Source organism: Strix uralensis, chromosome 11 (assembly GCF_047716275.1).
Source record: "Strix uralensis isolate ZFMK-TIS-50842 chromosome 11, bStrUra1, whole genome shotgun sequence".
Classification (NCBI taxonomy): Eukaryota; Metazoa; Chordata; class Aves; order Strigiformes; family Strigidae; genus Strix; species Strix uralensis.
In genome coordinates, this window is record NC_133982.1 from 2219271 (window position 1) to 2236165 (window position 16895).

The 16895-nt window shown below is 47.4% G+C and overlaps 1 protein-coding gene across 4 annotated transcripts in view; it reads right to left on the reverse strand.

Annotated features, from left to right (window-relative positions):
* The window catches only part of ALPK3 (alpha kinase 3), a 35189-nt gene that overhangs the window by 14707 nt on the left and 3587 nt on the right, over positions 1–16895 (reverse strand). Inside the window, exons 2-3 of one of the 4 annotated variants that reach the window (XM_074880426.1) lie at positions 10470–10508; positions 7123–7244 (exon numbers count right to left, since the gene is read on the reverse strand). The exons of 1 other annotated variant lie outside the window; for it this stretch is intronic. In XM_074880426.1, coding sequence (XP_074736527.1) covers positions 7123–7244; positions 10470–10508 — 161 coding nt within the window. Of the gene's footprint in view, positions 1–7122; positions 7245–10469; positions 10509–10775; positions 11017–16895 lie in introns of all 4 variants that reach the window. 2 more of the 4 variants (XM_074880428.1, XM_074880427.1) reach the window with 2 other exon arrangements.

Below are 16895 nucleotides of genomic sequence, written 5' to 3' on the forward strand. Positions count from 1 at the left end.
AGGTTAGAAAACAGGCATTTGCCCCTCCGTGGAGCTCACAGCCTTTTGCTAAGTGTCACAGCCTGTAAGCTGATCCAAAAGTTTCCATTGAACAGAAACAACCTTGATTGCATCATAGCCAGCTTGGTGTCCTACAAATGTCACTTGACAACAGATGTCACCTGCCTTTTCAGTAGAATGACATCATGACATGTGTGACTGGCTGCCTGGCAGGCCGGGCACGCAGCCATGTTCCCTGCCACCAACTGCGGAGGTAGATCAGCATGAGTGCCCCACATGGACCAGTGCTAGCCACAGCCCTCATCTCCCACCGACAGCAGCTCCAGCTCAGAGTAAGAGCAGTTTTCAGAGGAAAACTGCTTGAGCCAGTGGCCAGCACTGGCTCCTGTACTTTACATGGGGCTCCTGGCACAGCCAAGCTGACCCTAAGGGCATGGGATAAAAGTTTCAATGATCACATCATGCCTCTACTTAAGTCCATGCGCTCAACAGTTAAACCCCAAGGTAGATATTTGAAGCTTATCTCCTGCAAATGCCCCTGCTGGCTTTCTGTGCTGCTGAAGTGAAGGAGTCCAGCACACTGCTCACCTCCACCAGTTCCCAAGGGTCTCCCCACCAGCCCCTGGCGCCCCTGAATGCTGCACAGGGTCAGCTCTAATGGCCAACACTGGCATGGGGCCAGCGAAGGTTCTCCAGGAATATCAAAGCGTCCAGACTTGACAGCTCTGAAGTAGAGAGAGGGCAGGGACAGGGCACTACCTTCTTATCCTGGATACTTCCCAGCTGCCAACCAACAGGTTTCAGGGCTACCAGCACCCTTTTCACCTCCAGGGTGAGAAGCCTCCTACTTGCACCAGAGATGCTGGCCGCCTGTAGCAATGCTTGAGACCAGCTTACACCTGCTCCAGTGAAGGTCCCATAATGGAAGCAAAAGACCAGAAGCAAAGACTCATCAGCAGGAATTCACCCTTGTTCTGGCCAATTCAAAATGCCCTTGACCAGAAAAGCAGCATACGTCAGATCTCCTCCTCATACCCCCCACCTGTTCTGTCCCTATCCATTGTTGGGGCTCTCCAGTGTCCTCTGGCCCCTCCAGGGACTTAACCCACTGGAACCAGACTGGGTTGGGGAAATAGTGTCAGAAGAGTTTCCCTTTCCTGCCCTCCTCCATGAACAACAGCCATCCCCATAGCCCAGACACCCCTGCAGACTAGATTTTACTCTATTTTCCTTTCCTCACTGAGGTCTCTCACGCTGCACTGCCCCTGGCATCTACCCTCCCCATCCTCATTGCCTGTGCATCTCTCACATCCTTTGCTGCCTCATTCCCCTCCCACTGTTGCCATTGGCAGCTTTGGCTTTCCGTTGATTAGTGCCTCTTTCCTCCCTTTCTGCAGGAAGCCAAGTCATGATTTTCTCCTGAAGCCCTTCCTGCAAGGCTCTCCATCAGTCTCTGTCTCACCACGGTCTGCTCTTTGCTGCTGCTCTGGCCCTCCAAACCAGCTTCTAGAAGTGCAAAGCCCTCAGATACTTGTGGCTGAAGTGAATGAGCCCTGAACTGCTAACTGGAGGAGGCCATGGGAGTACCCCAGTGATGGGATCATCAGTGATTGACGCTGCTGCTTATATTTTCCATAAATCTTTGCTACTGACTGTACTTGGCAGCAGGACCCTAGGCTGAATAAGCCTGTGGTGGTTTCTTTCTGCTCCAGGGATGAGGAATAAAACAGTTTTCATACACAGCTCACACTTTGCCCAGAGCAATCCTACCCTTCCCAAGGGCTGTTCTGCAGGTGAGACCTTCAGGAGGCCCCCACAGTCCGTAACGCAGCTGGCAGGTAGATTTTCCTAATACCCTGCAAACAGCAATCACGGTACTTCATTCTGGGAACTACAAGCACATCGTTTCCGAGAAGCCCTGTGATGTCCCCCCCTCCGTGGCCTCTGCAGCTGATTCCCATTCCCAGCTGACATCTGCTGGAAAGAGCTGTAATTTCTATAGCTGTGCAGTGCCTCGACAAAAGGCTTTTCCTCCTGTTAAGCCTAAACTCCCTTTGACCTGAGCACTTGTGTCCTTGAGGCTATCTGCTCCCTACCAGGGTCTTCCACCCCACCAGCCCAGCGCAGGCAAGGAGGGACTAGCCCCTGCTGCACACTCTGGCCTGTAGCAAAAGGGAGCTACAGGCAAGTGCTGGCTGGAAACCCAGAGGCAGAGGGATGCTGACAGGCTTCCCAACTCCCCCGCAGAAACAATGGCCTCAGCTGCCTGTTCAAACACCAGCCATCCCTCCCCAGGGGCTGTAACCAGAGCCAAGCAGGGGATGGAGAGATGCCTGCACAGGGACAAGGCTTCCTGGCACGCCCTGTGCTCGGCTGGGGAGGGGAGCTGCTGCTGACACTGCAGGCATCCATCCTCAGGCTGCCAAGCAATTAAATTCCCCTGGTCTGGGGGCAAGGGGGACAGGCATCACTCCCGGCACATCCCCTGAAACCACAACATCCACAGCTTGCCCAGCTGCCACGACAGGCCAGTTTCAAGGGTGCCAGTGGGCCGGGGTGGTGGAGCCACGGGGTCCATTGGCAGACAGTGCCATGCTGCAGGGCGTCAGATGCCCACCCTTAGCACAAGTGCATTGCGAGACAGAGCAGCCATTCACAAATCAGGCACTTGCCCCTCCAAAACCTGTCACTCCCATAGAACCCCCCCTGCAGCTGGTGTCAACAGGGATTTGCCAGCAGCTCGTCCCCTGCATCCACCAGCGAGTGCCCTGCAGTTGCAGACAGAGCGGTGCCAGGCGTTCCTGGAGAGGAGAGCAGGCATCCGCTTCACATCTTCCAGCCCAGCAAAACTTTTTTGGGAAGCGTCTCTTCCAGAAGCACTGCTCTGGCGTGATGGCCAGTTACTGCCAGAGGAGGCCAGTTACAAGCCCAGGAGACTTTCCTGAGCAAGAATTTTTTTTTTTTTTATGAAGATTGCCAGGTTTAGACCAAACATTCTTTTTCCCAAAGCTGTTGAAGTCTGAGAAGTCTTCAAAGCTTTGGTGACATTATCCAAAACAGTTCTTGCAACAGCTACCCAAAATCACCCAGAGAAACTCTGTTTAAATCAACTTCCTTTTTTTGAATTTTTGGGGCAGGGGTTGAGGGGAGCTAGTCTTCTGAAACTCTGGAAGGTAGAAAGATTTTTTACAATTACACATAATCTCCTCTGTTTTCTGTTTCTGCTCTACACAAGCTACATGGAAGCAGTTTGGGGAGCAAGAGTCAATGGTAAGATCTCACCCCTTCCGGCATTTAAAGAAGACAAGGAGGCTTCCAGTAACACTAACAGGAGGGAGAGATGCTCCCTAAGTGCAGTAGTTCCCCATGCCACCGGCTGTGAGTGGTGTTCATTCACCATCCCCTTCTTGCCCCGGCTGCCTCAAACCCAGGCACCCTCATGTGGCACCAGCCTGCTCTCTGCTCCTGTACTCACTACTTCATCCCAAACCCACCCATCCACCCCTCTCGCAGCCCCTGCATTTCTCCAGACATCCTCCATCCAAGCACTTCACTCTCATCCTTCAAACATTTCCCTAAGAGAGCCACCACAGATACAACAAATTGAACTCCTTTATGCTTATTAAAATTATCTGCTAATCACATGACTCTCTACTCACCTTACCCCAACTCTCTTCCCCAAGCCATGGGCAGAGCCCTTTCCCCTCCACAGCCCTACAATAAACACAGACTGTTTCTGGGCACGTTGCTTTGGTCCCATCCCCTCTGGGGACGTGCTACTCACCACAGTGCAGATGATCAAGCACCTGCATAGCATGGGAGAGGTACCAGGCTGGACACTACTTCAGCACAAGCACTGACCCACGAAGGGAGTGATGGAACTGAGCTCCTGAGCTGATGATTTGGGTAGCCAGGGCAGAGGGGTTAAACCTGCCTAAGGAGGGCTGAAATGGCACTGTACAACAGAGGGCAATATGTGGGACTGACATACGATGATCTTGGCTACATCCAGTCATCACCTCTCCCGGGTGGCCTCAGTCCCTAATAAGCAGTCAGAGAGCCAGACCCCTTCATCCAAGCCCCCACATTTCATCAGCCGACATCTCTCCTTCCCAGCCAATGCTCTACAGAAATGACTGAACAGTTGTAAAAGTCTCCAATAAGGGCCACTCTCTGAAGAGAAGAACCCAATATCCACTCACTGGGAAGGATCTGTGATGACCCTTGAGATCCTGAAGTCCAGACAAACCCACCAAGGAAAACACTCGATGCAGAAAGTGGGGTGTGCTCTGCTCTGTAAGAAACTGCACAGTAAATGGAAACGTTCTCGTTTCCTTTTTCACATGTCGTGGAGAACAAAGGATGAACTAATTTTGTCTAAAAAAGAAAAGATGTCATAACTGATGCAGGATTTAACCCAAAACAATCAAATCAGACATACTAGGGACACCGGCAGCAGGCAGAACTAAGTAACAGGAGGAAAGGAGGGTTTGTGCAACCACCTAAGAGCATCAGGAAGTCTGCCTCTGCCTGGCTTGCTTTTCCACTTGCCTGCACCACCCAGCACATTTGGGAGACTGGTTCTTCAAACACTTGCATCTTGCTGCCTTTCCAGGACATGCCCAGCAAGTCACTGGTATTCACAGATGTGGGACTATCCTGTAACTCTCATTATTGGTCAAGAAGCAGCAAAAAAAATGTTAAGATGTTATTGTAGGTCATGTACATTTGTGGCTTGAGAGTCAAAACAGGAGCAGCTGACAGTCTGCCCTTTGCCTCCTGCAAGTTTATGAACCAAAGTGTCCCTGGACTCCAGCCACAGCAGTGGGACTGCGCTGGTTCCACTCTGGACACCGGCCAGGGATGCAACCACCACTTCCTTTCTCCCTGTAATGTCTCCCAGTTAAATGCAAACATCATGGCAGGGGGAGATATCTGAACTATTGATCAGACTTTGCAGTCAGAGTTCACTTTCCACCTTGTGCCCCTCTCTCAAAGAGATCCTGAGCTCCTACATCAGTCCACAGGACCACATGCAAAAGATGACCATATGGCATAGATGGTCCAGGCTGCTTTTAAGGATGTTCCCATGAAAATTCCTGATTTTGTAGGTCTATTAATTTAAGTGCATAAAGACATCCCCCAGTCCAGTTTACCAGGTACAAAAATATTGTGATAGGCTAGATGCTGAAGATGCTCATTTGATACTTTCCTTCACTTGAGTAGAAAATGAGACCAGTACCAGGTCAAGTTTTAAAGTTGGTGTAACACACCAGGTCGTGCTACACAGCACCAGCAGGTCATCCAAAACTGGAAGGCAACGTCCTGCCTACCAAGAGCAAGGGTGGACTGCAGGAAGAGCTACAGTCAATACTTCGATTTTGGTACAAGCAGAGAAGGTTATTCCTTGGCAGCGTGTCTCCTGGAAAATATACAGTGAAGAGTTCCAAGAGCTTCTCCAGCTTTTCCAGGTGAGATGCTGGAAAGGACATGGACACTGAATTTACAATGCCTCCTTGGTAGCACTGACTGAAGTACCTCTTCCCCATGTGCCCCCATGTGGGCACCACACATGCAGAGCTCATGGTGAACTAGAGCTCAGCTGCCCAAATGCACCTCACCCTGACAGAGCCCACGTGGAGCTGATGCCATCATCTGGGCTTTGGAAGAGATGAAGTTTGTTAGAGGGAACTGTCAACCTCAAAGTGCAATTGGTGAAGACTCAAGCCAGTGAGAGAAGCCAGGACTAGGGACTTGGAAAGGGGCAAGCACTCCTGAAAGGAGAGCAGTGCTACCGAATGTCCTTGCAGTAAGAGCCATGCTCTGGATCTGCAACGCTTCTACACTTTCAGGCAAGGGGAGGTGGAAGAGAGAATTGTATCTGCTCAGGATTTCCTAACGTATCTAAACATCACTCATTTTTTGACCTCTGATACTCATCACTTTCAGAATGGTGAGTTTCATTCTACTGCACAATATATCAAGCTTTTCCTTTCAGAAAACTTTAATTGGGAAAGCCCTTCTAATGAAGGGCTTGGCTTGGAGGCATCTCCCTAGCAGCCCACTTTTGCCCTAGAAGCAGGAAGTGGTCTGCTGAAGTTAAGCATCAATAAAATCAATATATCAGTTGTACCCTTGCAAGTTCAGAAAGTCAGACCTGCAAAACAAGGGAATCCGTAAGAGAAGAGCCAAGAATTCAAAGCCAGCAGCTCTCAGAAGGGCTCACTCTGCATTTCCTGGTGCACTGCTTATTTACACCATGTTTCTAATGGCAAACTAGATTTTCTAAATCTTAGGAAAGTCTTGGTCCTTGTGACTAAGAGGCTCACTGAAGATACACTCCTCCTTCCAAAACTTATGAACTTGTTTAACATCTCTCACTGAGTAACCTGTCAGAATAATTAACATGAGCGACATCAGGAAGGATCACAAAGTTGTAAACAAGTACATACTATGGAAGAAAGAGGTTTTAGAGTCTCTATATAGTCTCATCAGCAAAGGAGCCGCTTGCCTTTACACCTTTACACCAATGCCTGCCATGCCACATCATCACAATGCCTTAGTAGCAGCCCTCTTTTTCAGCCTCCCCCTCCTCCTCTTATTGGCCTAACCACTTCCTGCCCAAAGGTAGATTTTAGCTCACTGGGCAGAAACCAGCTTTTATTTCAGATGTTGACAGACACACAAGTTTATCACCGATGCAAACACAGCTGCGCTCTAATCATTTACAGCCAGCAAAGAGAGCCATAATGGGCTCCAGTATGATAGCCTTAGTCTTCAAAACTGCACATTCCTGAGTTATGGAGTCTAGGATTAGAGAAGCAGAGATTAGGACAACAAAACGTAGCTGGCCCAAGCAGTAACCAGCATATTCCATTTTCTGGTCTTTAATTTGCCTTGTTTGAGATGTTAGGTTATGCCTTTGCCTCTTTACAATCTCAGGTGTTTCCCCCCCTCTTAAATTAAAGCTGAAATCATCATGCAATTGCTGAATCTCTACTTGGCAGTCTGACAACAGTGGATGTGTTAACGTGTTGCCTTGTTATCACTTGCTCTAGAGTTTAACTAGCACAAGTCCAGCAAGTGAGGCAGGACCAGGTTATTAACTGAAGACACTGTTACCTGTCACTATGCACGTGAATTTAGCATCAGAGTCCTCGGACACAGAACGGGATTTGATAGTGGTTTCAAATAGTGGTTGGGTTTCCTCCGTCAGCTGAGAAATGATTGCGCAGAAGGTGCTCCTGGAAGATTCAAGAAGCATTTCTTAAGAGATCAAAGTACTAGAAAAATCAAAGGGTCCACTTTCTATCTCACCTCAGAAGCCTGTGTTCTTGTTGTAAATGCCCTCCTTCCCTCCCATCATCCCTACACTAGGTTGCTCACAAGTCCAGTGCAGTGTCAGGGTATCTGACTGGTTTTTTACTCCTAAAATGACTGTCAATCTACAGTGTCATTTAAGAGACGTTCCCTTTGTCTTAGCCCTTATGGCTATCAGGTTAATGAATGTCCAGAACCATTTTAGTTCTTGATTATACCAGAACATTTCTTTGATCAGCCAGCAGGCTCGAAGCAAGATCCTGACAAAGTCAGCTTCACATTCCCAGTACTGCACCATCCGTGTTTCAAGTGTTGTTCTGTTCACTGGGATTTCTTTACCTGTGAAGACTTCATATGTAATTTCAGGCCAAGTGTGAACCAAACATGTCTCCCAAATACAACAGCCCTCTTTGAAAGTTTTGAATTAAGAAAAAGCTGACTGCTGCAGGGACAGCTCAGTGAAGCAGACCTTGAGCCTGACTTGCAGCTTTCTGCGCTCAGGAATTACGTGTGAAGCTGCCATCCATTCCCTGTTTAACCTCTCACTGCTGCAGGCAGGCACTCACACTACATACTCCATAGGCACTGACCTCGAAGTTTAGGCTGGAACACCCAAATAGCCAGAACTAGCCAAATAGTGCAATCTGTGAAGCTCAACATGGACCTTAGATTCTCCAGTCATTTAAGCACTATTCAATGATAGCAATAAATCACCATATTCATACAGCACTGCCAACCCTGCTGGAGCATCACCAAGAGAGGCCCCAGAAGATCTTGGCTTTCTTAAATAAAGGAAAGTTATTTCATTCCAAGTTGGGTCTTCATTCAGACAGTGCTCTGGGGCTTGTGGAAGGGAAGAGCTTCTTTTGTTTTTCCCTCTGCAATTAGAACACTACATGTTTACACTAGGAGAGAGACCCCAAGGTCTCAAGTGCAAGGATCTTAGGAAAAACAGCAAATATTGCAAGAGAACCAGTAGCTGGCAGCTCTACTTATATCATTTTTAGCAGTGAAAAACATTCCTTAAACAAGTGATCAGCTTCTAGAGACATGCAAGAGGTAGAACAAACCCCCAGACCATTCCTGACACAGCTCCACCACGAGCAGAGGGGCTCATAGCATGTAGTGAGGGCTCCTCAAGGAGGACCCCAGCCTCACAAGCAGCCCCCGGCTTGTAGGCAGGATGCTGGTGCTGCTGCTACTCATGCTCTACCTGCTGAGGAAGCAGACTTGTTCAGGAAAAACAAAAGAAGAAACCACATTTAGCATGAACCCAGCAAGGTCAGGTGCATTGACAGGCTCTGCAGCAGGGACTGAACTGCACGTACAGCTGAAGGTGCCAGGATAGCTACGGCCACAGCAACTGCCTGCTTCATCCACCCAGAAGACTTACCTGGAGGTGCTATGATTTTCACTCTGGCTTCCTACTAGAATGGGTTTGTAAGAGACACAGGGAGAAGAACCCCTGAGTAACAAACAACCAGGATGCCATGGGAGTCTCATCCAGCTCCCAGGCACTTTGTGGTGGGTAAGGGTACAGGACAGGGGCAGCTAGGGCTGTTGCAAACTTGACTCATCTACTGAACGAGGGTTATAAGCACTGTCTGTATTCAAACACACATGTGGGATGGGGTAAAAAACAGATGCCACAGCTCAGACTCTTTTCTGTGGAAATCAAGGGTCCCCAGGAGACTGGTCCTGGCAAGCAACTCTCCACACAACTACAGGGCTAGGAAAGGCCTGTGGGAGCTAACAGCTGTTTCATACCAGAGAAGCCTTTCCATATTCCAACCCCAGGACAAAAAACTCCAATTTCCAAAGAGCAAGGCAGACAATCCCATACCAAGACAGTTACTGGTGGGGTTTTGAACGCCCCTTCAATACAGATCCCCAGCCCTAGACCAGTAAATGCCTTTTAGATTCACATAAGGAACTTCCCAAGCATCAATGAACATTTCATACCCCAGCAGGAGAGCAACCAGATCAGCATCTTTTAAAAAGTGATGTGCACACACATAGTGACATTCGGGACCAAGTTTAATCCCAGTACCATGCCACCCGTACCAGCAGGAAGCACCAGGAATAAGTCTGGTCCATTCAGTGCAAATCCCACAATCAGGTGAAATCCAGCAAAGGCTACTGAATAGTTCAGGAAAGCGGCATCACCAGAAGCTGGTGGCCCCACAGGCACAGCAGATGAATCAGAGGAGATTTGCCCAATGTACACTTGGCAGGAAGCCCTGGAAGGTCTATTTAATCTTTCAAAGAAACCATTGTGTTAGTCACAGGGGGCTTTTAGAGACTGCAGCACTGTGGGGCTCTCAGCTGACTCACTCCAGCTGCAACAGACTTGTCCAATTCAAATTGCTTTCTAAACCAGTAATTCAGAGCATTCAAGAAATCTGATATAAGCAGCAGCCGCTCTTCCTCCAGGCCTTCCTGGAGCTGCATCTTTGTTGCAGAAAAAGCCCTGGAGCCTAAGAAGAGGACACCAGTAATTCAGTAGCCTTTTACATTAAAGAGGGATTTCCATACAAAAATCAGTCTGCAGGAAAAGATTTGAGAAGTGTATTCCTCTTCATCATGATTTTCTTTTCCTGATTTTTTTGGTTAGCACCCCCACAGCCTTGGGGGCATTCTGGAGAGACCTTTCCCCTCCATGGTCATTCCTCTACCTGCTTCTGCAGCAAACCAGTAATGTCAAATGATTTCCAGTTGTGTTACTTTGCCAAAGGCAAAGTACAAGTGCATTTCAGGGCAGGGTCCAAACGGATGAGGATCTTCACAATACAGCACAGCATAGCAGGGGGAGAAGAAAATTTCTTCTTTGAAAAGTCTCGGGGCAGGCACACCTAATTTTTAATGTCTCTGTATGGAAGTCCCACTTTAATAACAAGAAGTAGCTGAACACCCACCCTATGGCTAAGAGAGAGGAGTATTTCTTGCACCTTAACACAGGAATTACAATAAACATTCACTTTGCTGTCTATAGTTCAAGCAAGTATTAGGGATCCAATCATGCAGAATAAGGTTGTTAGATCACTTCAGGGCTCTCTACTAATTAGTACCAAAAGCATTACTGATTAATCATGTGCAGGCAGATTCAGCAAAGTGTTTGGTCAGAGCAGTTTAATGCAATGTAGTTTTACCTTCCTAAACTGGAGGGAGAGAATCTGCTGCTTGATAAGCTAAGCAAAAAACAGCATAAAATCCATTAGACACAGAAGCATGGAAAGGAGCAGAAATACCGTTACAGAGATGTATTAATGATGAGTCGTTTTGCACAGGTCAGAGTTCCTATTAAAAGAAGGTACAGCTGCCTTACTCAGGCTGACTGCCAGGCTGAGCAAGCCACATTGTCAATTGAAATCAAAGGCTGTAAAAATGAAATGGTCGTTAACCGCAAAGAATAAGTGTAAGGACATTTATACAAGTAGGTTTCCAAGAAGCAGCACCTGAGCCTTCCATGCACCATCCGCAGCGTTGTGCTCAAAGCAGGCAACTCCACCCCGGGAGATGTTCGATTAAACGGCAGGCAGGAGTACAGACCGTTGCAAGCCCACTTCTCTGCTGGCAAGCAGGTGGCCTGAGCTGGTCACCCTCTGTGCTTCCAAGGACAGCTCGCTCTTTGGAGAAGCTGAAAACTCTCTGGTCACTATACACCGCTTTCCAGCTTGCCAACCAACTCACTAAGGTCTGGCAAAAAATTAAAATAAAATAAAAGAAGTAGACTTTACAAGAATCTACAAGTTTTGTTTTCTTTGCAGGAACATGTTATAACATTGACCAATTCAGGGAAAAAATAAAATAATCAAACACCCAAGTCCTACACAAGGGACCCCCAGACGAGCTACTTACCAGTGGCCATCAGCTCTCCCAAAGGAGTGTCTTCAAGGACTCATGTCCTAGCCAAAAGACCACACTGCCATATTGTGGCAGCAGCCTCTTGCAGGCTGTAGGAAATAACCTCTCAGCATTGACCCACAGCAGTCAGGAGCAGTTCCTCAGAGCCTGAGCTCACCCACATGGCAATCAAAAGCCTAAAACTAAGTAGGTACCAGCTAATCGACAGCATATAAGCTCAGTGATTTAATCACACTAAGATACACGTTAGTTATGCCTATGCAACAACCTCACCATATAGCCCCAGAAGCAACTGCAGCGCAGACATCCCCTCTGGGATGTAAGAAGTCAGACTCCCACAGCGGTACATGCAGAGAGGTCAAACCTTCTCAGCCTTGTGCACTGAAGACCACCATTGAACAACCAAACTTCAGCACTTTACGATGATGCTACAGAAGACAGCATGAAAAACCCAGAAGGGTGCACCTCTTCAGGTCTCCTACCCAAATGACCATATTCAGGCTCTGTGCAAGTCCCAACTGCACAGAAGTCAACAGGACTTCAAGTCTTGCCCTAAAAATGATCACAGAGGGTCTCCAAAAACTGCTCCTGCCAACCATATAGCAATTGCATCTGTGAAGACAGAAATTCCACGTGAATAATAAGTAAAAAAGTAGTTCAGTTTGAAGGCCTGACACTTTACACAAATAACTGCACATTTTCATTGGGAAAAAAACAGCACTCTGAAGAGCTCACTGACTCCTCTCCTTCTGATCAGGAGAGCAAAGACAGAAGTTTTAGACAGCCACTCAGGAGTAGCTTTAACCAAACAAACACAGGTGGCACTTGCCCTTTTGGCAGAGGCTTCACCCTCTCCACCCCCAGCCACACGATCCTGATCCCTCCCCGGTGCCAACTGCTGTTCACGCAGCCAGAGGATGAGCAGATCAGGTGTTATTCAGCTGGAAAAATCAAACACTAACCATAACAGGCTGAGGATCAGCCACCCGATCCATCTTGCATGCACTGTGCTGGCCCACGGGAGAAGTCAGACAGAGGAACTCTGTCTTTCCAGCTGAGCCCCACCACCTGGGGCATCCCTTTGAGCCCCATGTCCAGCCCAGCACTTCGAGGCATGCCTTTGCATTACCTGCCTCACTGACCAGCAAGTCACCCAGTCCTCATCATTCCCAGCCACCCTAACAGCCTAGAGAGTTCAAATTGCACCTGCAGCTGCTCTCACCCTGCCCTGACCTCCCAGGGGGATCGAGCCTCCTCCTCCCCACAACCCTCCCAAGCACAGCCACCCCAGGCGATCCCGGGGCAGCAGCACAGATGCGCTGCGTCCCTGTGCTCTGGGTTGCCCCCAGGAAACTCTGTCTAGCTGGAAACATGGGCTTAAATAGTCTCAACCACCAGCTTTTCCAACAGTAAATAAACCCCAAAACATTTTGCATACCTCTGCAAGGCAAAAATGTCCTTTTAGCCTCCAGGAATACTAAGGACCTGGGCATCGCTTGAGGAGCCAGCAGGGAAGATCCTAAAACACTTGCTGGAGAATGTTAGCGTAGGCAGGAGTGTGGTTTTAATCATGCTGTCTTGCATAAGACAAGCAGGAAGGTGTCTTGGCTTGGATGTAAAGAAAATCACTCAAATAGCAAGAGTCAGAATGAAGGGTGCCTGTGGCACAAGCCCCTTGTGCTCATGAATGTGATCAAACAGCGAGCATCGTCAGTACTTTTTTTTTTAATTCCCAGTGTTGAGCACACACCCTGGGCTTCATTCACTGCACATGCTGAAACACAGTGCTAAATACTGGACTGAGGGTCTCTTGAGGAGCCTTGATATTATTAAAAGAAATAGGCCATCACCACAAAGATTCACATATTAACTAAAGTTTAACCTCAATATGCTAAGGAACCAAGAAAAATTTGCTTTTCAGACTAGAGATTTAAGCCCAGAGAGAGCAAGATCAAATTCTGAATGCTTCAGCCAGAACAGCCCTGCCTGCAGGCAGCTGGCGTTTCACTTCATTTTAATTACATTCACAGCATACCCGCACAGAGCTGCAACAGCATAACTACAGATTCTAAACCAAATCTACCCACTTGGAAACGTGGGACTCCTGAGCAAGGCACAACAGCTGCCCCAGCGTGCCTAAGTCTGCCACTCTCTGGGACTGGGCTGTGTGTCCTCAGCTCCCCAGGGACTTGTTAGAGCCCACAGGACAGGACTCTGCTGATGAAATGCAGCATCAGCAGCGGATGTGTCCCCCCCAAGCAAGCTTGGGGTCATTGTAGTGACTGGATGAAGGCAAATGCTTGTCTTGTCCTGAGGAACAAATCTCAAGTGGGTGAATCAAGGTCTAAATGTACCGCTTTCGCTTCACTGGAGAAGGGGAGCTCAGAGAGGTCTGCTCCAGACATGTCCAGCATCGGTGGCAGGAAAGCCTCCGCGGGCACTTTGCATCTCTGAAGTGCAGTACAGCTCGTTAAAAGCTAGCCCTGAACATACAGGTTTGGTTACTAACCGCTGTGCCACTGGACTGTGGAATTACATTCCTCTACTATGCACCTTCTAGCAGCCCCAGTTCTTCTTTAAATTCTGTTTTATCAGATGCTTTCAAACTCCTTTGGACATTTATCATCCTCTTAAAGGTTTTAGCCCTTCAACTCCTCATAATTTTCTTCAGAAGTGAAGACAGTCTTCCCCATTTTTCATGCACTTGCCAAATTTTAGTCTTGCTGCAAGGGCAGGAGGCAGAACTGTCAACCCCAGTCACTTTTTTTAATCACTGAGAACATTGCTCAAGTTGATGGCCTAGGCTGGTATATCACCCCACTGGCACCGAAAAGTTAACTCCAGCACCTTTTCTAACCCTCTCACGCAATCACTGCATGAAATTCTCCTCTTTCTGTATTTCTTCTCCTCAAGATAAAGAAATCTTTCTCCTTCCAGCTCATGTCCTCATATAGAAGTCAACAAGAGCTCAGGAGACTCTGAAATAGGCTTCACAGTGGCTCCATCCCCACACGTACACGGACTTGATCTGCTTGAGCTGCAACAGTTATTAATATATTTCAGTGCTCTTCCACAGCTCGAAAATTGAGCCACACAAGCTGTCCAGTGCAGCAAGTAAACAGCAAAACTTGTCAATGACAGCAAAGCTGAGACCTCTGAGTTATGTTTTGACAGAAACAGCATTGCTTAAAAGCTCCTCAGAAGAGCTACTGAGAACTGGGCAGCCCTTCCATCCTGTGAGCAGGACAGAGGGATGGCCCTGGCAATCCCCTCCAGACACTCCCTCTTGCTGGCACTCTGACCCGTGACATTATTGGGCATGTTTTGCACATGCAGACTTCCAAGTATAAGATTTCATATGAACTTTTCTGCCTCCAAGGTTAATACTACTTGAGACAAATACAAGCCACTCCGAACGTCTTCTCAGCTGTCAGGAGCAAACCGTTTTCAACATTTAAAAGCCAACAATGAAGCTTTCATGTACATATGGTTATGCTTAAGGCTTCTTTCCTGCCACGTGTCCTCTTTCTTATCAAGCACTTCATGCACACACAGAACAAGTGTGTTTGTTTCATATACCATGGCAGTAATTATCAGCAATCCTGTGATAAAGCAGCTGTGAGTGCTATGGAGCTGTACAAGACACATTGTTATTTCACAGACTGGAAAATGGATGTATTGAGTCTTTGCCTGTCAAGGTCACGGAACAAATCGATGTCAGAGCTGGAGAAATATGGCATTTTTTCTGCCAGTAATTTACTTAGAGCTGAGATAAACACAGACTTGCATGCAACAATTTAGAGCTAGATTTCATTAACAGAGAAGGTGGAAAACAATAAATTAAGTTACATGTTCCTGTATCAGCCTCTGTAAGACTCCGAAGATGGCTCAGATCTGTGTATTTTAGCTCTGAATTATTGTTGCCTTTATGGTCCAAATTAATCTAGTAGCTAGTTGAAAGACATAAAGGAATGAGAAAGGACAAAAGAAAACAAAGCAAGTGTTGGACAATGAGATGCCCAGAAAAGCCGACATCTTCCTGATAACTCATTGTGCGTAGAAGACTTTTGTGGCTGTGGGTTAGAAAAGAAGCAAGTTGTTCATAACAGCTCTTCTACCTTCTTCTCAGACCAGGCAATGCTGTAAAGTGTGAGACTGAATCGGTGTGAGATAACAGCCTCACTCACCCAAGACCTTCCTTCCCTCACTGAAACAGAGTGAGGACAGAGCAGGTTTTAATTCCATCTCCTGGGAACTGCCTCTACTGTGGTGCCTCCGAAGAGGTGCCTCGTTCAGAGGGGACCATACAACCAGACCCCAGGCATGGGAAATGTCTCCATTGATGAGGTTTCCAGACAAAAGCAAAGTTCACACATGTGACATTCTGTCTTTTAACAGTGGTCCTGAAGGGCACTGTTTGTCCAGCTCCACATCTTCATCTTCCAGCCATTATCAGCTCATCAGCCCACATACTCAGCTCCCCTTGAGTTTCTAGCCATAGGAACAGGTGGCTTTAGAAAGGGGGCTGAAAAATGCAGTTTGGGATTATTATTTGCGGTGCACAACTGCCAAGGAGCCCCACCCAAAACAAGGCATCCCTGTGCAGATACTTACACCAACAGGAAAAAGATGCCTCTATCCTAGAGATCAGGCTGCAGATTAATCCATCAGTGCCTTTACTTTTGCCTTTCCAGTGGGTACCAGATGTCCCTCCTTTCCAAGTTTGAGACACTTCCATCTGACAAGACAAATGGACCAAATTCCCTCAGATGCCACAGCCGGTTTCTCATCAGGGATTTACACCACTTGCTGTCAAAAGCAAGGCCCCATAAGAAGTTACAGGTGCCCATAAGAAGTACAGGTGCCCAGCTGCTGAAGAGGGAATTCCTCTGAACTAAGAAAGCTAAATATGCTTTTCAGGAACTAAGTACTCCTGAGTTTTCAGCTCATTTTATTATAGTAACCGATCTTTCACCTTCATTTGATATTATGTGCAAAGCAAGAGGTACAAGATGGGGAATGGTTCCTAGCCAGAAAAGCCAGGTGGCAAGGCACTCTCCTGAGCTCAACTGCCGCCACAGCCAGAGACAGCCATCCAAGAAAAGATCAGAGGCAATGTCACTACACTCTATAAATATCTGCATATGATGAAGCTATGACAGTAGAAAGATATTTAAGCAAGGAGGCAATGCTGTAATGAGACCAAGGAGCAGACATCTGCATTAGACAAGAGGTGCAGATCACTTCCAACAGTGGAGTTTGCCTAGGACTCAGATGAAGTTTTTACATAAAATTGCATCTCTCTGCACAAGACATTCTCCAGACTCAGACAGTTCTTACAAAAAGGATACCTAAAGAGATGTCTTGAAGTTGTGGCCCATGAATGCAGCTAAGGCAGGACTGACAGCTTCTCCTCTCACTTTGTGAAGTAATTATAGTCAAGTGCTTTGAGACATAAGAGTTTTTTTAAAAAACAAACAAACAAACAAAACACCTACCCCAAAATAAAATAGTCCTGTCAACTTCCAGGGCAGAAGGCAAGTTACCATGACCATAAGCTGCTCCTCACATTGTCCATTATTAGGTATGTTAAAAGACCAGCGAAGGAAAGTAAGTAATGTCTTCCCACAGAGCTATCTGCTCACAGGGAAGATTCTTCCTGAAGACCAGTTCCCAAGGGCACAAAAAGTAAATATCCTGAATGCTCTGTT